This window comes from Glycine soja, chromosome 12, assembly GCF_004193775.1.
Source record: "Glycine soja cultivar W05 chromosome 12, ASM419377v2, whole genome shotgun sequence".
NCBI classification, from domain to species: Eukaryota; Viridiplantae; Streptophyta; class Magnoliopsida; order Fabales; family Fabaceae; genus Glycine; species Glycine soja.
Window position 1 is genome coordinate 43877969 of NC_041013.1, and position 24945 is coordinate 43902913.

The 24945-nt window shown below is 31.2% G+C and overlaps 3 protein-coding genes across 3 annotated transcripts; all 3 read left to right on the forward strand.

Moving 5' to 3' along the window:
• Positions 1-1472: 1472 nt before the first annotated feature.
• LOC114378229 (nuclear pore complex protein NUP98A-like) lies at positions 1473-9217 on the forward strand. The gene is made up of 11 exons (XM_028336784.1): positions 1473-1849; positions 2056-2337; positions 2599-3237; positions 3352-3576; positions 3686-4284; positions 5296-5383; positions 5489-5549; positions 6699-6840; positions 6967-7083; positions 7189-7363; positions 8205-9217. The coding sequence occupies exons 1-11, from the start codon at positions 1834-1836 to the stop codon at positions 8882-8884; spliced, it is 3024 nt and encodes a 1007-aa protein (XP_028192585.1). The 5' UTR covers positions 1473-1833; the 3' UTR covers positions 8885-9217.
• Positions 9218-11897: 2680 nt separating this feature from the next.
• On the forward strand, positions 11898-15632 carry LOC114378231 (protein SRG1-like). Its single transcript, XM_028336786.1, has 4 exons — positions 11898-12348; positions 12888-13135; positions 13481-13805; positions 15202-15632. The coding sequence occupies exons 1-4, from the start codon at positions 12088-12090 to the stop codon at positions 15442-15444; spliced, it is 1077 nt and encodes a 358-aa protein (XP_028192587.1). The 5' UTR covers positions 11898-12087; the 3' UTR covers positions 15445-15632.
• A 4459-nt stretch (positions 15633-20091) lies between these two features.
• On the forward strand, positions 20092-23830 carry LOC114379534 (protein SRG1-like). Its single transcript, XM_028338216.1, has 4 exons — positions 20092-20473; positions 20948-21195; positions 21300-21624; positions 23370-23830. The coding sequence occupies exons 1-4, from the start codon at positions 20210-20212 to the stop codon at positions 23610-23612; spliced, it is 1080 nt and encodes a 359-aa protein (XP_028194017.1). The 5' UTR covers positions 20092-20209; the 3' UTR covers positions 23613-23830.
• The last annotated feature ends 1115 nt before the right edge of the window (positions 23831-24945 follow it).

Here is a 24945-nt window from a genome sequence, read left to right on the forward strand (position 1 = left end):
TCTTTTATTTTTAATATATTTATCAAAAAAAATTATTATCCTTTTTAAACAAATCATGATTTTATTATTTTTTTTATCATTTTACATGTTTTTATCACTTCAATAGTTTATTTTATTAAATATTTATAATTTAATAAACTAAATTTTCAATTTTTAACTACGAATTTTTAGTTATAGTTAATTTTTCACTTTTGAACTAATTTTCTAAAACAATCAACAATTTGTTACAATTGTAGAAACTCAAGTTATATAGAAATTTATTGTAGGCTAAAGAAAAAAAATTCAATATTTAAACCTTATTCGATTGAAGAATATACTAACTATATTAGTAGAAACATCGGAGGAGGAATATGATAAAGAATCTTCCTCTCAATCTCTAACCAAATCGAACATGAAAATAGAATATGATAAAGAATCTTCCTCTCAATCTCTAACCAAATCGAACATGAAAATATTTCTTTCTTAATGATGAGTCATCTCATGAAATCAATGTCTTAAAAAAATAGGATCATTTGTTTGAAACAATCAACTCAATAAATGATCCTCAAGAAAAGAAAACATATTTAGAAAAACTAAATTATTAGAGGAAAAACCTCCCAAAACAAAAAGATTATAAATATACTATCACTCATTTAAAAAAACATATAGGGAATTATACTAAAGTAATGATTTAAAAATTAAGAAATTATTAAATAATGATCAGATTATATATATTTTGAGGAGAAAAAGTACGATAAAAAATTATCAATTTCTTAAAAAGAAGTGCTTTATTTTATTATATTAAAATGAATAAATTATATCATATTAAACCTTTTTAATGTGCTCCAAAAAAGAATTTCTAACAAATACAGGGTCACTTTAAAAAATAAAAATAAAAACCAAGCAATTTCTATTTTAAAAAATGAACATTAATTAATAATAGTTTATCAAAAGCTGACGCGACTGGAGAATAAAAAACAAAAATGTCCCTCCAGTAGCCTTTGTTGTTAACTTGTTATATCAAATAATACCTTGTTTTGTTTATCTGCTGAAATTTTAAGCTACGCGTCGTTTACATTTATATGCAGACATTATGTCACCTTACAAAAAATTAATCGAAAACCAAGCAACTTCTATTTTTTTAAAATGAACACTAGTAATTAATTAATATATCAAAAGCTGCCTCAATTGGAAAAAAAAATTTCTCCAATAACCTAAATAAAACCAGGCAACTTCTATTTTTTAAAAATGAACATTAATCATTAATTAATATATCAAAAGCTGATTCAACTGGGGAAAAAAATATCCCTCCTATAATCTTTGTTGCCATATAAGATAAAACCTTACTAATAATACAAAAACCTTGTTTATTTATCTGCTGAATTTTTAAGCTACGCGTCGTTTATATTTATATTTAAATAAATAAATATAAATATAAAATTGTTATAGTTTTTGTTATATATAAGACTGGACCCATTTAGGTGCAGGCCCAACACCGTTCTCATCCAAAAATACTCCGTTTCACCAAAAAAGAAAAAGAAAAACCCTTCTTAGCTTAGCTTAGCTTAGCTTCATCTTCTCCGATCAACAGTCACCTCCTCTCCTCCTTATTTTGCGTCGCCTCGCCGGAAAGACAGAAAACAGAGAGAGAGAGAGAGATTCGTGTAAATTAGGGTTTCTTTCGCCAAAGAGAGGCTTCAAACCTGACCTCTTTTTTCTTATCTTTTTTCCCTTTCGCAGAGCGAGCGACTCGCGAAAAGAAGATCCTGCTCCTGATCTAGTTCGCAAAATCGTAGAATCATTCGAATTTGCGATTCAGATCTCCATTTTTTACTACCTTGCTTCTCAGGAAGGATGTTCGGTTCAAACCGTAAGTTTTGCCTCCTCTTCTGTTCTATTATGCTGTGCGTGCATTGATTAGCTTTATTGTGGGTTCATTTGTTGAATTTGGAGAATGACTGTTTTATCATTTAGTAGTATTGTTATTATTCTTTGTTGTTTTTGTTATTATTGAGTGTGTATGAGGGTGAGGATTTTGATTCTTGGATTGATAAATGGAAATTATTCTGTCAACAGCTTTTGGGCAGTCATCGTCGAGCCCTTTCGGCTCTCAATCGGTTTTTGGACAGACCAATTCGAGTAGCAATCCTTTTGCTCCTAAGCCGTTTGGTAGTACAGCTCCATTTGGTTCGCAAACCGGTGGTTCCATATTTGGAGGTACGTCCACTGGGGTGTTTGGAACAGCTCAACCGGCTTCTCCGTTCGGTGCTTCATCTTCACCGGCTTTCGGTAGTTCACAACCCGCTTTTGGGTCATCTTCAACTCCTGCTTTTGGTAGTTCATCGTCATCGTTTGGTGGTATGTGTGCATGGAATGGAATGGAATCCATTTTTCATTTCATTTACTGCTAGTTGTTTCTCTAGTTTATTCATTAGATTGTCTTTGCTTTTCTCTTTGAACACTGAAAATTACACAGCTTAACAACTGATTTATTGAATTCCTGAGTTCTATACATCTATGGTGACCATTAGTATTGTTTGACATGCTTTCTTCCTCTTTTCATTATGTTATCTGACAGTTTTGTGATTAAATCTGAGAATTGATTCTCTTGCTTTCTAGGATCGTCGGTTTTTGGTCAGAAGCCTGCCTTTGGAGGCTTTGGATCTACTCCTACTCAAACAAGTCCATTTGGTGCCGCTCAGCCATCACAACCAGCTTTTGGAAGCAGCATATTTGGTTCCTCAACGCCTTTTGGTGCATCATCTCAGCCAGCATTTGGTGCGACGAGCACTCCGGCATTTGGTGCTACGAGCACCCCTGCATTTGGTGCAACGAGCACCCCTGCATTTGGTGCAACAAGCACCCCTGCATTTGGTGCAACTAGCACCCCTGCTTTTGGTGCTACAAGCAGTCCTGCATTCGGTGCAACTAGCACCCCTGCATTTGGTTCAACCTCAAGTCCAACTTTTGGTAGCGCAGGGAGTGCATTTGGGGTGTCAAGTACTCCTGTATTTGGTAGTGGGGGGGCATTTGGGGCTTCAAGTAACCCTATGTTTGGTTCATCAAGTACATCTGCGTTTGGCACTTCAAGCAGTCCATTTGGGGCCTCTAGTACTCCTGCTTTTGGGGCCTCTAGTACCCCAGCATTTAGTTTTGGATCCACTCCTCAAGCTTTTGGTCAATCGTCTTCTGCATTTGGTAACAGCAGCCCATTTGGGAGTACAGCCTCACCCTTTGGAGGTCAAAGTTCAGCGTTTGGTGAGTTCAAGAACCATTAGAATTTTGACTTTGATATTCTATTTTCAAGATACAAGGAACTTCAGTATCTTTTGCAAATGTAGTTGAACATCATCTTTACATTTTCTCTTGCAGGATCCCAAACTCCGACATCAACTTTTGGAAATACTGGTGGGCAGTCAGGTTTTGGAGGTCAACAACGGGGTGGAAGTAGAGTAGCTAGTTACACAGCAACAACTGAAGCAGATAGTGGTACCTCTGGACAGACTGCAAAATTGGAGTCCATATCTGCCATGCCTATTTACAAAGACAAAAGTCACGAGGAACTAAGATGGGAGGACTATCAATTGGGAGATAAAGGTTTTTATTTATTTATTTATTATAAATTATAAATAATTCGATAATTCTTCATCTTCTGGCTTTCATTGTGGTATGATGATCTTAACTTTATTATATAATTCAAATTTAGGTGGACCACTTCCCTCTGCGCTGTCAACCGGATTGACAGGCTTTGGTTCGTCTACGACACCGACAAATGCCTTTTCTCCTTCACCAGTGTTTGGTCAATCATCAGCCAATCCTTTCTCTAGCACAACACCTAATTCTAACCCTTTTGCGCCAAAGAGTTCACCTTTTTCTTCTGGATTTGGAACTTCGGCTACTCCTGCATTCAGTTCATCAGCTTTTGGTTCTTCAACATCAGCAGCAGCACCTTCTCTTTTTGGCTCAACCCCATCTCCATTTGGAGCCAACTCTTCTTCAACACCCAGCTTTGGGCAATCTCCATCCCTGTTTAATACTGCTCCTACTCAGGCTACATCTTCACCATTTGGCAATAGCATTTTTGGCAACACACTGTCATCCCCATTATTTAGTTCTGCAGCCCCTACAGGTGGACAGACAGCTTCTGCTTTTGGACAGAATACATCCCCCTTTGGACAGACTACTACACCTTCTTTCAGTCAACCAAGTTTGTTCAATTCACCTTCTTCTGGGCTTGTTGGAAGTATTTTCTCATCAAGTGCACCACTCACTTCTAATAATCTTACAGGTTTTGGTCAAACAGCGGTACGTAGTTTCATTTGAATTTGATGTTTTTTGCATACTATACTTTCAAATCACTATTTGTTTGAGCCAAGATAAATTGGAGCCATATTTGAGCTTTATACTTTACAAACTTATCGAACATTATGTAAGTATTCTATAAAAATGCATATAGATATTTGCAGGGTTGGCAATATAGATGAGTAGTACAACAACAACAATAATAAAGACTTATCTCATTAAGCAGGGTTGGCAATATAGATCGGTCAACTCAATTGTGCTCCATTAAAAAATAAAATTTCAGTAAAAGGGTAAAACCATCTCTAAACCAGTGGTTGTACGAAATATGACTATACTATTTAAACATGAAACAAGTTATTTGCAACCTTAGCAATTCCAATGTCGTTCATCTTAGATATAAAATCATACTTGTGTGTCACTACCCAACAGCTTGTGCTTTTGTGAGGATTAAACCTTGATAAGGTATTAAAGTCTCTATGATCAAGATTTTAGGAGCTTAATCTCGAGTTACTCCATTCTTCTGATTAAAATTAAGTTTCAGCACAATTGGGTGTGTGGTTCAAACTTTCTTGCTATAGGGCATGCGTTAGATATAAAACCATTCAAGGTCTCTACCTAGCAGCCAGAGAGCATTTGGGAGAGTTGGTTGTTGGAATTTTTTATATACTGCAATACTCAAACAAACTTCAGTTGCGAGGATATTTCAACTTGATTGATTTACACCTGTAGATCTGGCATAGAGCATTGTTTATTTCATTACGGGGAGCACATTGCACCTTTGAATTTATTTGTGTTATTGATATGAGAACTTACAGGGAAAAATTGAAGATCCTTTAAAATAACTAATTTACTTTTGGATATTTGTGCTCAAACTTAGCATCTTTTTGTCCATTTTCAAGTTTCCTTTGTCTTATATATGCATGTATAGTGGATTTCCCCTGTGAGATAATAAACGCTCAAGTTTGTACTGCATTTTGACTTTCTAATACTTTTGTTTGACTTTTATAACTGCAGCCGTCCATTTCAACACCTTTTCAATCTGCACAACCTGCTCAGTCGAGTGGTGCTTTTGGCTTTGGCAACTTTGGCCAGACACAACCTGGTCAGTTCAATATATTATATAATGCTTATACTATTTGTTTTGTTTCATGCAATGATTGAAGGATTAATATTTTGAATGACTATTTTATTGTATGGTCTTAAATAGTTGGTGCAAGCAGCTTCGGTGGCACTCCAGGAATGTTTGGTCAGAATAATTTTGGACTTGTGTAAGTTACAATTATTTTTAAGTCTTGCATTTAGCTCAAATTGTTTTTACAATTTACCTTTTGGGAGTGACCAAGGGACTGTGACTTTTAACACACGAAGTCCCCACATCATTAATATGATACAGGTATTTATGTGACATGGATACAGGAAATTCTTAAATATTCAAGATATGATATATAACCTAAATACAAAGACATGAATTTAAGAAAAATACTTAACATAAATCATAGTAGGCAATCATGAGAAGTAACGGATACTCGTTTGATAGAAGTCTTGGCTCTATATAAATGTTTACTATTTACTATAGCTTTAAGTTCACAAAGGAAAAAATGGAGTTGTATGTAATTTTAGTCCTATTGAAAGTATAGGAGCTTTATTCCAAACATCAGACAATAAAAGAAAAAATTGGAGGATACTCCTTGGATGTGTATCTGTTATTTGAGCTGAGTTGTGTATTTGTTTTAATATGTTTTTGTTTTTAAAGGCTAAATGACCATTTTAGTCTTTTATCTTATTTATTTTGTTCACTTTAGCCCTTTATCTTTTAAAAGTTCACTTTGATCCTTTATCTTATTTAAAAGGTTCAAAATTGTTCTTCAACTATTTAAATATATTCAATTTTGTCCTTTAATACTCATATAAAGGACCATTTTGAATATATTTAAATAGTTGAAGGACCATTTTGAACCTTTTGAATAAGATGAGGCACCAAAGTTAACTTTTTAAAGGATAAAGGATAATTTTAAACCTTTTAAATAAGATAGAGGACCAAATTGAACTTTTTAAAAGATACAGAATCATTTTGATAAAAATAAATAAAGGAGTAAAATGGTCAGTTTAGCCTTTTTAAAATGAGTTTGGATATTATTCTATAATAAATGTCTCATTTACTATAGCTCTAAGGATACAAAGGAAAGGATAGAGTTGTATGCAATTTTAATCCTATTGAAAGTATGGGAGCTGTATCTCAAACATCAGTCAATAAAGAAAAATTTTGGAGGATACTCTTGGGATATGATTCTAGGAGTATCATACATGTACTGTTATTGGAGCCGAGTTGTGTATTTGTGTTAATATGTATTTTTTTAAATGAGATTGGAGATTGTATTTGTTTTTTTAATTATTTTGGATTTTTTTTTGTTTGACAGGTCTTCTACCCCCCTGAGTTCTGTGGCTGTACAAGCAGTTCCGAATACAAATCCATTTGGAACACTTCCTGCATTGCCTCAGATGTCAATTGGTCGAGTTGGAACTACTCCTTCAATTCAATATGGAATCTCTAGCATGCCTGTAAATGCTCTTTCTTGGTTTTAACTTTTGATTTTGTTGATTTTTATTTTGTCCATCCAAACAACAAACTATCATCAATGTTTGAGTAGTTTGAGTTTCAATAAAGCAAATGACTCCTCATTTCAGGCCCTAGACAAACCTGCTCCTGTTAGAATATCGTCTTTATTGACATCTCGGCATCTCTCACAACGACGAATAAGGCTTCCTGTCAGGAAATATCATTCTAAGAATGATGGTCCAAAGGCGAGTATTTGTAGCTCTATTTTTAATCTAGGTTTCTGGCTAGTTTGGGCATGATCCTTCATGGAGCTAAATCTGGTATGCCTTAACTACTGTGTTCTCTTGCAGGTTGCATTCTTTAGTGATGATGAGGATACTCCAACAACACCCAAGGCTGATGCTCTGTTCATTCCTAGGGAAAATCCAAGGGCGTTGATAATTTGTCCCGTGGAGCAGTGGCCAGGAAAGGCTTCTGAGAAGGCATCAACATTTAAGGATAGATCCATCCCAGTGAATGAGAATGGTAAAATCTTTTTATTGATTGTATGTAGTGTTCTGTCCTACTCCTACTCGAGTTGTAGGAATAGAGTATTCATTCAGTATGTTGGTTAATGTATGTCTTCCAAAGATGTGTTCCAGTGTTTGCTATGATGGAATAGAATAGAGTATTCAAATTGTTTTTGAAAACCTCCTGGATGAGTAGTGTCTAAATCCTACAACTGTAGTTAGAAGTACTTTCATAAATTACTTTATATGCATGCACATGTGCATGTTTATATGCATGCACATGTGTATGTATATTCAAAAGCTACTCATAGCCTTTCTTTTTTTAATGAACTTATCTAATTATCTTAATTTTTTAGATATATTTTTTAATTAAAAAAAACCTTTTACCATAAAATGTGCTGACAAACATGCCTTTTTTTCCCTTTTAAATGCCATGTTCAGGAAATATCTCTAAAGATGCATCTGTAACACCTGATAAAACACTTCACAGGATAAATATAAAGAGAATACGTGCTCCTTATGAATTTCGAGTATTTAGCTTAGTCATAAAAGATAGATTTAGTTTATTGATCTTCTCTAACACCTGATAGAAACACTTCACAGGATAAATATAAAGAGAGTACGTGCTCCTTATGAATTTCGAGTATTTAGTTTAGTCATAAAAGATAGATTTAGTTTATTGATCTTCTCTATAATGTTATTTTGCATTGATTGGACTTTGGTTGTTGTGCTGTTAATGGTAATGCAAGTATTATCCAATCATTGTGATTAAACTAATTTATAAATGATGGATCATTAAAATGCCCCCTCACTACTCCCACTAATTCCCGTGCCATAATTTCTGTGAATAATTCCAGAGAGTGCTGTAGAAAATGGTTTTGTCAAGGAGCAAGCTCAGCCTATATCGACAAAGCCAACATCCAATGGGAGCAATGAAGATCATTCTCCACAAAAGGCGGACGTGTACAAGACACTCAGAGGTCACAGAGCTGGTGAGGCTGCCATTGTATATGAACATGGAGCTGACGTTGAGGCACTAATGCCAAAACTGCGGCGATCTGATTACTACACACTGCCTCGGATACATGAACTGGCAGCCAAAGAAAGAGCTGAACCTGGATTCTGCAGTCATGTTAAGGACTTCGTGGTTGGAAGGCAAGGTTATGGCAGCATCAGATTCTTGGGTGAGACGGACATACGAGGGCTCGATCTCGAGTCCCTCATTCAGTTTAACAACCGGGAGGTGATTGTATACATGGATGATTCAAAGAAACCCCCTGTGGGACAAGGGCTGAATAAGCCTGCTGAGGTTACACTACTCAACATAAAATGTTTCGACAAAAAAACTGGACATCAGTATACAGAAGGGCCAAAGATCGAGAAATACAAGGAGATGCTCAAGAGAAAGACTGAGGACCAAGGTGCTGAATTTGTATCATATGATCCCACTAAAGGAGAGTGGAAGATCAGGGTCAGCCATTTCAGCATCTACAAGCTGGTAGAAGATGAAAACAGTCGGATAAATGATGGCAACTAAGGGTTGGTCCGTTTGATTCGATACGGTGGATGACCACAGTAGATTTGATAGTTTCAGAACCAATGTTCTGCTTTAAAGTTTATTTTGTTTTTTTCCCTGTAAATTGTCACTGTATTGTGTGGATATAGCTTGGGCCAATGTTGTTGATGTGCTTATCTTGCTTTGGGGATATTTACGGTTGGGGATGTTCAAATATGGGTTTCCTAGGATCATTTTTTACGTAAATTTTGATTCGCATAGCTGTTATGGTTATTTTCAACTTTTATTTTTGTGAATTATGATGTTTTGTATGACACTTTTTATTTCAATAAGTTGATTTAGAGTTCAGTAAAACTGTGTTTGCTTTGCTTAAGTATTTGGAATTTCTTTCCAGAATGTAATATCAGAATTGAATTTAACATTTCGAATGAACTACAAATAAAATAACATGTTTTGTGTATTTAGTAAATTATATAATGCATTTATAAAGCTCTTGTTATAAAAAAAGCAGGAATAATATCTTATAAAACTATTTCCCAACATAGGGTATTGAAGTTAACATAAAAGCTTTTTAAGTTTAATTTATCTCTTTTCATGATTACTAATGACTGATTTTGAGCTGTATTGTCGGTCATCAATTGTTAAAAATGTATATAATAAAGATTGTATTATCGGTCTTCAAATGTTAAAATGTATATAATAAAGATTATAAATGAAGTTGAAAAGTGATTATATATTTTTTATCCATAAAAAATCAAAGATAATATCATAAATTTACATAAATTTATAATACTTATGCATTCTTTTTCTCCAATTTAGTTATATCTCATTGGTAGTTCTAAAGCCATTGTATGAATATTTAAAATATATTTTTTAATTATTAAATTGCTAATATGACTTTCAAAATTAGTTATTGGTAATCTTAGCGGTTGTGAAAAAGAGAAAAGTATTTTAAGAATGCTTTTTTCATAATTATGCATTTTTTTATAAATTATTTAAAAGTTTTAAAATGAATTTTTAATTATTTAAATATATCCTCAAAATGTTATCCTATCTTATTTGAAAGTTCACTTTTATGAACTAAAAGTATCCTTGTGGAGAAACATTTTTGCTCAAGTTAGGTATGATGAGATAAAATTCTGTTTTTAAAACCATATACTCGAGGACTCAAAATCATGATCATTTATTAAGTTTGAATAAGTTTGTGTTAATTAATCCACATGTTTGATGATTGTATATCTATACTAATAAACTCATTTACATTAAAATATAGGTAATACATATTAATCTTTTAGTGGTTGTTTAGTTGTGAAGAAAGAAGATAAGAGAATAGATGAAAAGAGAAAAAGAAGAGATATAAATAAGAAATAGAGTAAAAATGGTGGTGATTTAATGGAAGAGAAATATAATAAAAAAAGAAATTGAATTAAAGTGATTTGATAAGTAAAAAAATAAGAGAAGAAAAATTAATATTAAATAGTATATTATTATTTATTTTTATTATAAACATTATTTTATTATTATTTATTTTTATTTTAATAATATTATATTAGAAAACGTGAAAAAGAGAGCAGTAATAGCAAGTCCAAGCAACAAAATGGAACAAGATGCCAATTTATGCTCAAATCTTCCTCAATCTTCTCAAATTAGAGGGGATAATGTTAACTATGGAACCCACCAGATTTTTAGAAAATTTTCATCCTCTTATGCGCAACCAAACCACGCATGTTTCCCAAAATCATCGGAAATCGTCTCCAATCCTAGCCTCTTCTCTCCTCTTCATTGGTACCAAACCACCCCTAAGAGAGAGAGAGAGGTGTAATTTTAAAAAATAAAAATAAAAAATGGATAATAATTACTTTTTTTTTAAAGAAAGATAGTATAATTTGTTTTCTCTCTCTTTTTAAAAAAACTCAGAAACTTTTATATCCGTAAGATTCTTAAGTGAGTGATGGAACAATATCTTACTTTTTGTCGTAAATCTTTTTAAATAATCTGTCTTGAATTTTCTTAAGAAAATTGTACGAAAAGTTAAAGTTTATGCCACTATTAGTAGTTAAGAAAAAGGAGGTATGTACAATCTCAATCTATTTTCTTTTTATATACCATAGATAGATTTGCTTTTCTTTATTTATTTTTTTCCATTTGATTGCAGGAAGAATTTTCATATTACATTAGTCTCTTTGGTCTAAGAGAGTATATTACATTAGCTTCAATGACAGGAGAAGAGAATCCAGCGACATTTTTGTTGGTGCAAGGATTTTCTTTGGTCTAAGAGAATTTTCTTTATTTATCCTTCACCCCCTTTCTGTTTCATTTTATGGGTCAAGGGCGTGTAAGCCATAAGAAAAGTATGATGGCGAACACGATAAATATGATAAAGAATCTAAAAGTGATGGCACTAGAATTATTGACCACCTAAACCTTGAATACATCCAAATATAATACCTCATGAATTTCACCCAACTCTCAGCATTAAAAAATGTGCAAGGAAGTCATTGATTTTTTTATTGATGAAAGTGAGTTCCAAGTATTCATTAAGATTACGATTAGGATAGGTCTTAAGAACGTTTACAAGAATAAATTAATTATTGACAAAATTTTTATATCAACATTGAAAATTAAATAGAAATATTAGTATATTTGTTATCAATCCAACCAATCTTTTTGTTGGTGCAAGGAAGTGGTTGATGAAGATATAGAGACTATACTAGTAGCCTACTTTCACAAATCACTGCATTGTTGTCGCATATGCTGCTCAAATACGCATGCCATCTTACTAACACTTGATGTTTAACAATTTAAATATCAATGAGTGAATGGAAAAAAAATTACATATTGACAAAAACTAAATCTACAAAGTGATCGTGGAAATCCGATCTAACAAATTTGACTTTTCACTATTGAGCCGACAATTTGGTTTCATTTTTTAATTACAGCATACAATTGTCAAATTTAAGACCCCACTTTGACTCAAGATCATGCCCACCAATTCCTTAACATAATTGTGCTCAAAATATTCCAAATCAGTCTGCCCAAAAGTCCTCACAAACCACTATCAAACCATTACATATGTATCAATCGTGCTAAAGTGAGATAACTTTGGGTCTGTATTTAATCATTTTCGGGATTTATGGGGGGTAGGTGTGGGGAGAACAAGAACAAGACCTGAGTTGTTAAACTTTTTTATTTTGAGAAAAAAAAACATTGGACATAGTAAAGCCATGGAAGAGATCACCAAGAACCTATCAGGGACTTCTCTTTTGGTACCATCAGTTCAAGAATTGGCTAAAGAAAAGATATCTAATGTTCCACAAAGATACATTCAACCTCAACATGAAGAAGACATTGTGATCCTCTCTGAAGAAGCTAATAGTAGCCTTGAGATTCCAGTTATTGACATGCAGAGCTTGCTTTCTGAAGAATCTGGGAGCTCAGAATTGGATAAACTTCACCTTGCTTGCAAAGAATGGGGATTCTTCCAGGTCTCTTTTTTTCTCTTTATCCTTCAATTCCTTTATAGCTGTAAGTCTGTAACACATCTTTCTGTTTGATTCTGGACTCTAGAAATTGTAGATACATGATAGAAATCAGTCGAATCACTTCAAAGCTAAAATTATATATGTATTAGAGAAAATTTAAATATAATTTCTTGAGTACTTTTCGTATTGTTCTCTACTCAGAATTGAAGTTTAATATAAGTAGTTTTCACAATAAAGCTTTGTACTTTGTATTATATAATAGCATAGGTTATCCAAATAAAACTCTGATTCTGATAAGAGAACAATATCAAAAATACTTAAGGAACTGCATTTAACTTCTGTCCATATAAAAAACTTCGTACCCCATTGCCCAGAGGCTCTTCGCTATGCGAAGGTATGGGGGAGGGATGTTGTACGCAGCCTTACACTTGCATATGCAAAGAGGCTGTTTCCGGATTCGAACCCATGTCCATATGTATATACTAAATTCAAATTTTGGAATTATGAATTGATTTATTACTTAAATGTTAATTCCCTTGTAGCTGATAAACCATGGTGTTAGCTCATCCTTGGTGGAGAAAGTAAAGTTGGAGATTCAGGATTTCTTCAAGCTTCCAATGTCAGAGAAGAAAAAGTTTTGGCAGAGTCCACAGCATATGGAGGGTTTTGGACAAGCATTTGTTGTGAGTGAAGACCAAAAACTTGATTGGGCTGACCTTTTCTTTATGACTACTCTTCCAAAACATTTAAGAATACCCCACTTATTTCCACAGCTCCCTCTTCCTTTCAGGTTCTCTTCCCCTCTCTCTACGAATACATGTTTTGTTAAGATAAATTTCTTTGTAAGTACTAATAGGATAAGAAAATAAGAAATAAAATTAAAATTAATTTCTTTTACAAGTTAAAATTAACTTATGTATGAGATAATTTGTAAAAATTATCTTATATTAGTTCATTTAAAAGTTGATTTTTAACTTATACATAAACTAATTTTAGTTCATGAGAAACTGATTTTATTTTTTCTTCATATTTTCTTTTGAATAACTACTTATAGAAAAATTTATCAAAACATGATCATACTCATATTTCAAAGAGCTTGCATGCCAAGCTAGAGTCACTGCTCTTTGTAATGCAGGGACGCCTTAGAAATTTACTCACAGGAACTTAAAAAACTAGCCATGGTTGTTGTTGAACAAATGGGAAAAGCTCTGAAGATGGAAGAAACAGAAATGAGAGAGTTTTTTGAAGATGGTATGCAGTCTATGAGGATGAACTATTACCCACCATGTCCTCAACCAGAGAAGGTAATTGGCCTCACACCCCATTCAGATGGAGTTGGTCTCACTATCCTCTTACAAGTCACTGAAGTAGAAGGGCTCCAGATAACAAAAGATGGCATGTGGGTTCCTATCAAACCCTTGCCTAATGCTTTCATTATAAACATTGGGGACATGCTCGAGGTAATAATATATTTAGAGTTAAATGATTATCCACTATAAATCAATCATAAATTAGTGTTAACATCACTTTTAAAATAATTATTATAAAAATTAACAAATTTAATATATACATGATAAGAAAGTAAAACGGATCCGCCTATTAGTCTGTTATGAATTTGGAGTGGGATGGAGAATCCAACCTATCAACTCATCGTGACCCGTTCTACCTAATCTGTTAACCTGTTATAATTTTTTTATGAAAATGTAAATACTAGTAGATGTTTAGGGTTTGAGTTGTTATTTTGTATTTTTTTTAAGTTTATAGTATTGTTCAAAAATCAAAATACATATTTGTTATTGTTTTTATATTATTTCATAAATTTAATTTCTATAATACTTATAGGAAAATTTATATTAAAATTAAATTTAGAAAAAAAATTAATATACTTTATGTTTTAAAACTAAATTTGTTTCTTTTAGAAAAAAATAAATTTATTCATTCGGGTTAATTTTATGAAATAAAGTATTTTTATTTTATTTTTGATGGACCGGTCCACCAATCTATCCTTAAGGCAGGCAGACCAAAAATTTTAGTCCACCATTAGAAGGCGGACCAATCCACCCCGGTCCATTTTTAGTGAACTAATGACAACCAATACTGACATGATTAATTTGCTTTGTCACCCCTACACCATGATTTATGATTGAATAATAATATAAAAAGATTTTTTACACTGTAAATATATAACCTATTTTCTCATATATTTACTTATATTCCATTCACATCTCTCATCTCAGATTTATAATGTCGTTTAAGAAATTTCCTGAAAATTCATTAATATAATTGAGTATGTTGAGTAAGTGGCTTTAATTTAGTTAAAAGAACACATAACTATTGCTCAGAACTAATAAGAAGCAACCAGCCGTTTGACATGGTCATGGTGGTTGCTCAATCAATATAGTAGATGTCACCAATTAGATGAAATTTATTAGTTTTCGCCTCCAAATTCTGGCTTACCTAAGACAATCCAGTGCTTTAATTAATATTTTAAAATTGTAATTTTGTTTAAAATTAAATATAAATAAGAGGACTTTGTTAGCGTGAATCAATAAGCAACGTATACATTTGTTTATTTTTAGAAAAAATACATTAACAAGTTGTACCTTGGATATATTATCTTAAAATATATTTGAAATTTAACTTGGTAACATACCTCACCTATAAGATAAGGGTGTAAGTTTACAAATCTCCCTGTATATAATTTAGATTGATTCTAGCTGCTGGTGTCACATGAATTAAACTATGATCATACGAAGAACATGCAAAATCAGTAGATAAATTAAACTTGATCCAAGTTAACTCGTGACCCCTGGTTGATTTTGGTTTTGTTTGCATTGTTTTACTTTTACATGGCAGATTATAAGTAATGGAATATACCGAAGTGTTGAGCATCGTGCAATGGTGAACTCTGCAAAAGAAAGGATTTCAATTGCAACATTCCACACATCAAAACATGATGGGGTGATAGGTCCTGCAACAAGCTTGATCACTGAAAAAACACCAGCACGGTTCAAAAGAATCGAATTAAAGGAGTTTTTGAAGAACCTATTTGCTCGTAAACTTGATGGAAAGTCTTACCTAGACACCTTGAGAATATAGCATAACTTAATTTTGAAGTGATTAAATTCAGTACTGCTGTATTATAAATCCTTGTAACTGGATTATATAAATTATTTAAAATTAAGTTATTCTATATTCTCAGGGTGTTGCCCAAGTGCACCCCTTGATAATTTGCTATTATCCTTGTAATTGGATTATATAAATTATTTAAATTCTCCATAGTCTAATACGTATCCTACTATATATGATCAAAATATGTAGGTTAGATGAATTTATTTCCAATTACAATAGTTTATGTAATGACCTGAGCGAATGCGTATCATAATTAATTAGAAATCATCTTAAATGTAATTTTTAAAATAATTATTATAAAATTAATAATTATTATAAAAAATTTCATAAAAAGTTATAAAGTATTTATATTATCAGTGCATTCTAATTAAGTTTTTAATAATCTCATTTTCATTTATATTTTAATCTACTTATCATGATTTATTTGGTGGAATATCAAATTTATTATTATTTTTCAATATATTTTAATAAAATTGTGCTTTGTGTGCGTTTTATATATTACATAGCTTTCTATATTTTTATTTAAGTTTGAATATATTTTTTTTGTCTGAATAAATTTTTGCTTTTAGTTTTAATATACACATATATATATATATATATATATATATATATATATATATTATTTTTTTCTGTGATTCCAATAATCACTACAAGAAACATGCATTATACTATTATAGTATTCACAACGTCGAGTCGATCTCATACCCTCACTACTAACGTACGTTAACTTAAAGCGATGCTAATGATCCCTGAAGAAGCTCATAGTACTCTTGAGATTCCAGTTATTGACATGCACAGGTTGCTTTCGGTAGAATCTGGTACTTCAGAATTGGAAAAGCTTCACCAATCACCATGCTTGCAAGGAATGGGGATTCTTCCAGGTCTCTTTTATTTCTTTATCATTCAAATTAATTCTTAAATGTATAATACACATCTTAATTTCTGTTGGCTTCTGGATTCCAGACTTTAGATGCATCTAAAAAGGGAAATAAGAGAGTTATTTGAAGATGGGATACAACTGATGAGGATGAACTATTATTATCCACCATGCCCTGAACCAGAGAAGGTTATTGGCCTCACTCCCCATTCAGATGGAATTGGACTCGCTATTCTCCTACAATCCAATGAAGTTGAAGGTCTTCAGATAAGGAAAGATGGAGTGGCGGACCTACGTTGGCTTCAAGGAGATGCAGTTGTACCCTCATTTTTTAAAATTTATTAAATTTATAAATAAAATTTATATTTTTATATTTTATTTTATCTATATTTATATAATTGAATTCATTAATTTTATTTTTTATAATTTATTTTCACTGACTTAAGATTTTGGATTTGTCATGGTGGAGTGTGTGAAAGAGTTTACAGAGAATCTGATTGAGTGAATCTATAAAATTGATTTAGGATTTTCTTAAATTTTTTTTTAACTTTTTTCTATTAAGTTATTGTAACTTATGGAAATGTATTTTAATAATTTATGATTAAATGTATAATACAAATTTTCATTTAATGGAATCTTATTGAACAAGTATTCACTTAAATTATTTATTTAAATGCACTATTACAAAGTAAAAGAAATTAAAGTTTTGCAAAACTGATAATCATTAAAACCTAGCCTAACTGATCATTTTTTTCTCTTTTAACCGATCCATCATATTTTGTTTGTCGATTACGATTGCATTTGAATAATCTTTTTGAAAATTGTTGTATATTTATTGTTCTGTTTAATCAGAACTTGCTTTAGAAATTATTAAAAAAAATTCCGCAAAGGTTTTAGCTTTTTATTATATAAATTATCTAGTCATTTAAAAGTTTCAAGACATTTTTAATTAAAAATATTTTTACTTTATAAAAACACATGCAAACTAACAAAGAGTAGTAGACATGAGTTGTCGCGCTTTAACTAATAGTTTTGATTTTGACTCTAAAAATACAGTTTAACCAATGATTTCAAATATAAGTTCACATCAATGACATCAAAATAAATTTATTATTCATAATAATTATTCAAACTCAAATAAAACTATCTCTAGCCAAAAGATACATGTTATCTTGTAAAAAAGTCTAAACATATATTATTTCACCTTAACATTAATTTTATAAAAATAATTTTGTCAAATAGTATCCGAACACACATTTATGAATAGTTATAAATATATACTAGTCAAATAGTATCCGAACACAATAGAGATTTAAAGGTTGATATTCAGTCGTAACATGGTTTAAAATTTTGAAAAATTGACAACTAATTGGTGACCATTTTATAAATTGGCCCAACAATTTATTCTACTTCGGTCTGTCACTGAGTAGCGATTGAATTTATTTCAGTCACTAGTTAAAGAAAACATTTTTGTTGTTTAGCAATTGATGAGTGATTAAGTTCAAATAAATCACCGGTGTAACACTAATTATTAATAATGATCCACTAAGATTAAAATGTAACATTGATGATTGATTATGACCTAATAAGATTATTAAGTGTAATACTAATAATTGATTAAGACCTAATAATGTCTAATAAAATAAAATTGTAACACTAATAATTGATTAAGACTTAATAATATCCAAATATAATTGATCAAATCTTAATAAAACTTATGTGAAACACTTATGATTGACTAATGTCTAATAAATATCAATAAAATTCATGTGTAACACTTATGATCTTCAAGTGTCCAAAAATGTTGTCAGGCGGACACTTGGTTTCGTTAGGCTTAAGCATTTAAGTAACGAGGTGCAGAAACCTCTTAGATATAGCCATCCCCATTGACAATGATGTACTTTTCGGTATAGTTTTGTGCTTTTATACTGTAAGCAAAGAGTTCTACTTTCGTTAGGTAAGCCTTAATCATCTAACTTTTATCAATTTCAACACCTTGAATGATTCTTGTTAATTAGTTGTTGTCCATTTTTATTGTTCAAAAAGCTTTTGTGATATTTTATGTTGAAAGTTGAAACATAAAGTTTTAAATAGTAAGATGAGTAATCACTCTGTCAGCTTTTATCATTATCCCTATTCCTCACGTTTGCCCCGATCGGTAGGATTAGGAACATCAAGACTTTGATGCAAAATTTTATTTCATCTGAGTAGGGTGAGTCGGAATTTTTGTTTCTTAGTATTATTCAAATGTTGGTTGCCCTCTATACTAGCCACCATAAGCCAAATGTAAAAAACAGTTGATGCATATTGTCGAGAATATATAGCCCATTTCTAAAAGGATTTTGCAGTTAATTGTTCTAACCTAATTACGAAATACAATACTGTTTCATCTAATCCACCAGTGTCTCTAGACTTTAATTTGAGCTCGTAACTTTCTTTTCCCAATATCTTTTTTATCAAGGATATATTCATACTCAAAAGTTACTAAAAATCATGGAGACGTAGAGTTTATTGAATCAAATTTTATTTCTTTCAATATTTTATTTTTCATATACATGGTCTAGAATTCAACTTCAAACAATATACTTAAAAGAATCCAATTATGTACGCCATTTGTGTTGGACCTTTTGAGTCTCTTATTATCTTATAAGATACCAAAACAGACTAATTTTTAATGGCTAATTTTTACTCAAATAGCAAAATCCAACTTATGTTTTTAGCTTATATTTAGTTAACCAATAAGTTGTAGGTTTGTGATATTGAATTGGTGAACACTAATGTCATGAGTAAAAAAAACTTATATTTAATGGGTTCAATTTTAATTGTGTACTCATGCAATAACTCTCAATTTCATTTTAAAAAATAATTTTTAATAGTTAAATAATCATAGTAATAATTGCTTATATATTTTTTTAAGGTAATAGTTGATTATATAAGTAACTTTTATAAACCCATTTGTTCTTATGGTAATTTCAAAGTGCTTAACTTTAAGATCCTACTTAAGCAATTTCATGGCATGATCTAATATCACTATGTTAAAAACTTAGTGACCCCATCATATATAATTATGAGAGCAATTTTTTTATTAAAAATTATTTTCTTATAAAAAAATTATTTTATCGTGGCATGTGTGAGTTGTTTTAATCCCATGGTATTTGAGTTCGACATTTATGAATAAAAAAAATTTCTATTTTCTTTTCTTTGTAGAAATGTTGTGTGATGTTTATTCTATTAAAAAATTTATTTCATGTTAGTAACTTGTTTATAGAAATAAATATCACACAAAAGACACATATAAATAACAAGTCAAGGAAACAATTTTATTTTAAGAGACTAGAAATAAGTATTACTCATTTTATAACTATTAAAAATATTTTTAATGTAAAAAATAGTATTTCAATAAAAATAACATTGCTACATTTTTTTACCTACTAGGATTGACAAGTGGTAAAGGTTTGGATAGATATACAAAATTTTAAGTTCATATATTCACAGTCACTGTTGTAAAAAAATAAAAAGACAAACAATTCATATATATGTATATATGTGTGTCTAAATTAATAAATATGTTGACATTGTAAAAGACTTTCAATTATATTATTTAACCGTAGATGGTTATATTTAATAAAAAATTATTTTTATAATAATTATAAAATATTAGAAATGTTTTCAACCTTTCATGTGAATAGCTCTTATGATAATATTGTCTTATAATTATAACATACCGCCAGGGTACATTAAAAAGAAAAAAACTTTTCTTGGAGAGCGTGGAAAGAAGACTCTTTTTATTCGTTATTACATTGAGAAGAACATCAGAGGACATTAGACCCCCAGTGTTCTAGCTAGCCAAAGGCCATGGAAGAGATCAACACGAAACCATTGGCCACTTCTCTTCTGGTGCCATCAGTGCAAGAGTTGGCTAAACAGAATTTCTCTAGCGTTCCACAAAGATACATTCAACATCAACATGAAGACATGGTGCTCATCTGTGAAGAAACTAATAGTACGAGTAGCCTTGAGATTCCAGTTATTGACATGCACAACTTGCTTTCTATAGAAGCTGAGAATTCAGAATTGGACAAGCTTCACCTTGCTTGCAAAGAATGGGGATTCTTCCAGGTGGATCTCTTTAATTTTCTCCTTTTATCCTTCAATTACTTTTTAAACGTGGGTTTGTAATTGTACACATGCACTAACGTTTATTTATACATTTAATTGTTTGATCATGTGATTTTTCTTTTTTATAATTATTTTTTTAATGTAAAATATGTGTTTAAAATTTTTATTTGAGATTAAATAGAATGATGGAAATATATCACCATTATTGGTCCAAATCAACAAAACAAAGAAATACCAAGAAAGTCTAGCTTGTGCATGACTTGTTATATATAAACTCCCTAGTATAGGTGTTTTTTTTATTCCTACGAATAAAAAAAATCAACAAAGAAATATGCAAGAGTGACATTTTGTTTAGAGCATCACCAAAACACATTACTAAAAGTTAGCTATAAATAAGGCATTGAAATTAGATAATTCTGGTCAATATATTCTTCAAATCATAAGTTGATTTGAGTTTTAATATCTATTTTGTAGCTTATAAACCATGGAGTAAGCCCTTCCTTGCTGAAGAAACTGAAGTTGGAGATTCAGGACTTCTTCAACCTTCCAATGTCAGAGAAGAAAAAGTTTTGGCAGACTCCACAACATATTGAGGGATTTGGACAAGCATATGTAGTGAGTGAAGACCAGAAACTTGATTGGGGCGATATGTTCTATATGACAACCCTTCCAACTCACTCGAGAATTCCCCACTTATTTCCACAACTCCCTCTTCCTTTCAGGTTCTATTTCTATATATATGTGTGTGGCCACACACGTGTGAGTGTGTTTATATCATTATATTCATACTTGCATGCATGCTTACTCATTGCTCTTTGTCACGCAGAGACACTCTAGAGCTTTACTCATGCAACATGAAAAATATAGCCATGGCTATTATTGGCCAGATGGGAAAAGCTTTGAAGATAGAAGAAATGGAAATAAGAGAATTATTTGAAGATGAGATACAAAAGATGAGGATGAACTATTACCCTCCGTGTCCACAACCAGAGAAGGTTATTGGCCTCACAAACCATTCAGATGGAGTAGGTCTCACTATCCTCCTACATGTCAACGAAGTAGAAGGGCTCCAGATAAAGAAAGATGGTGTGTGGGTTCCTATTAAGCCCCTACCTAATGCCTTCGTTGTCAACATTGGAGAAATACTTGAGGTAAGATAACCATTCATCTACCTATAATTAATTAGAAAAGAGGCTATCTACTCGCCATGTAAAAAAAGTTTTGAATTCCGCTCAACATTTATTATAATAACTTATCATACTATATAAATAAATTTATTTATTGACTTTTAACATTTTAAGAGTAAAGATATTTATGAGTCGAATTTGATTATCTTCCATCCAATCAAAATTTGATAAGTTGAATTAGATTTGTGTATTTTTTTAGATCCGACCAAACCAATCTGATGATTGAATCGGGTTGGATTAATGGGTTTAAATATTTTATAAAACAAAATTAGAATAATAATTTATTTTTATTTAAAATTTTATAAGTATATAATGATCAAATACACTTAAAAAAAGATAAAAATCTGTAATAATATTTAACAAATAGAATTAATTATTTGAATGCTCCTATAATATTTTATTTTAGATCAATGTTATTAAATGGCTGCGATATGGCTACCATGACGAAATGGCATGACGATTTTTTTGCCAACCACCACAAGCATTTTGTGAAGGGAGGCCCGCTATTGAGACACCGTAGGCTGCAATAGCATGTCCATATGGTGGAATTCTGGCCTTCCGGCTTGTTTCATATTTTATCATCTCTCATTGATAACTTTGTTTTAGATAGAAATAAAATATTCTACTAGTTTGAGCTAATATAAACAAAATCAAGATAAAGATAAAAACAACAATCTTAAAAAGAAAAAAAATCATGAATGGTATGGATTGAATCAGATTTTATCTAATAATTTTAATATTTTAATAAATTATATGAACTAAAAATTAATGTTTTTTTATTTAATTATTAATTTATATATAATAATAAATTTAATTATATAGTTTGAGTTGGATTTAGTAAAAAAAATGAGACTCGTCACCCAACCTATTTATGATTGAATTTTAATTAGATTAGATCATATTTAACCTAAATACTTAAAAAATTCAATTCAATATATATAATTGGGTCGGATTAAATCACGTATCCCCTATTTAAACATCATAACAATAATAATTTTTAATTGATTGTATAAAAGTATTTTATATTAACAATGCATAACTACTAAATTTATAAATAAATTCAAGTCATGAAATTCCACTTACATGATTAAAAGCAGCATGTTGTATAAAATAGCTACAATTGAATTAGTCATGAACAAACATTAAATGTTAGAGTTAAACTCATGCTTAGGACTGCTAAAAAATAATTGAATTGAACTGGTGTCAAATTGAACTAAATTGCGCTAAAAAATTGAATTGCTGTCAATAAAAAAATGAATTGAAATGATTAGTTTTTTACTTCGGTTTTTAAAAATTGAATCGCTTCTAAAATATGAGATTGAAAAATGTGAAAAAATAAGCTTCAAAATTAAATGTTTATTGAGAACAATTTGAATAGTTCGAAGCAATTTGGGACAGTTCTGGACAACTCGATTTAGTTTAGTTCGCCCCAACCGATACGCATTTTAGTTCAGTTTGCCGAATCGCTGTTCAATTTTATAGCCATTAAATTCAGTCAATCTATATTGCTCACTCCTACTCATGGTTACACAATTGAATAGAACAGTACATCATGATATATGACTATAAGAAAATTCAAAGTCTGAGGGAAAAAATAATTTTGAACATATAGTTTTGGTATTGATGATGATATTTTGCATTTTTCTGTTTTCTTTATGCTGTTTAACATCACATGACATGTTCGTTTTCATGTTTTATGTGGGAATCAGATTGTAACCAATGGGATATACCAAAGTATTGAGCACAGAGCAACAGTGAACTCTGAAATAGAAAGGCTTTCAATTGCAACATTCCACAGCCCTGAACTAGATGTGGTGGTAGGTCCTGTGGCTAGCTTAATCACTGAACAAACACCAGCACGGTTCAAAAGAATTAAAATGGAGGACTACTTCAGGGGTCGATTTGCTCGTAAACTTGATGGAAAGTGTTACTTAGATACCATAAGAATTTAATAGAGCATTGCAATCGAAGATTTGAAGTTGATAGAAACTAGCCATTGGTTTTACGGTACTGTCATGAATGGATCGATCGCCTTATATTTTTCTAACATGTTTTTATCTTCAAGATTTATTTTATGTAATAATTAAAATGTCATGAATGGATCTCAGCCACTTATTATTGTTGCAAATATGCCAATAACAGCTACAACCGTGGAGTGCTTATTTCTTAATTTTTAGGAGTTCGTTTTTTTGCTGTTTTAGATTTCAGATTAGAAGTTATGATTTTCTTTTTAAATTTAAACTTATGCTGTTATGCCTACAAATAACAGATGTATCAGGTATGCTTGGTGTTCTTTATTTAGAGTTGCTTCAATAAAATAATATATACTTGTCTGCACATTACTTTTTCTTTCTCTCATAAACCCCAAAAACAACAATTATAAAACTACACGATGGAAAAAGATATTTGTCTTTCAAAAATAACAAATTATTGAAGTAGACCCCATATATGAAAAAAGGTGGTCTCTGGACCTAACCCATTTGCTAGATGACTTCACTCTTGGATTTCAGATTTTTTTCACTTTTTGGACTGATGTTATCTTACTCTCAGCATCAATGAACCATGGTATGTACCCAAAAAAAAAAAAAACGAACCATGCTATTTTTTTCCTCGGTTTTCTTCTTTTACTTTCTTTTAAATTTGCCTTAAACCTTAAACTTCCTATAGTAAAAGTAAAACTCCTTGAGAAAAAGAAGAGAAATGATAGACAGAGACTTTTGTATATGAAATACTCACTTAATATTTATTATTGTATGATAGATCAAAGTACTTCCCACATCAATTCAAATTTGAACAGATGCCTATAATCGCTACATCGATTAATTTTATAATCCGACGTAAAAAGTTAATTTTTTTAAAAGGCGCGTCACCACGTTAATTTCTAAATCGACTGGTACAGAAAAATCAGACGTTAAAAGATACTTTTGTAATAGTACATACGTATTTATCTTCCAACAGTACTTGTAGTTCAAGTGTGGGATAGATATTTTGCTTGTTATTAACTTTGGATCGCAGACTTCTCATAATTATTAAAACTGCATAATTTGGACTGCTACCAGTTATTGGCTCGAGGTGTGTTTCAGGCAAACTAAGACCATGGAAAAGTTCTTCAACCCATCAGGGACTTCACTTTTGGTACCATCAGTTCAAGAGTTGGCTACAAGAAATTTGTCCACTGTTCCACAAAGATACATTCAGCATCAACATGAAGACATGGTGCTCCTCTCTGAAGAAGCTAATAGTAGTCTTGAGATATTCCAGTTATTGACATGCAGAGCTTGCTTT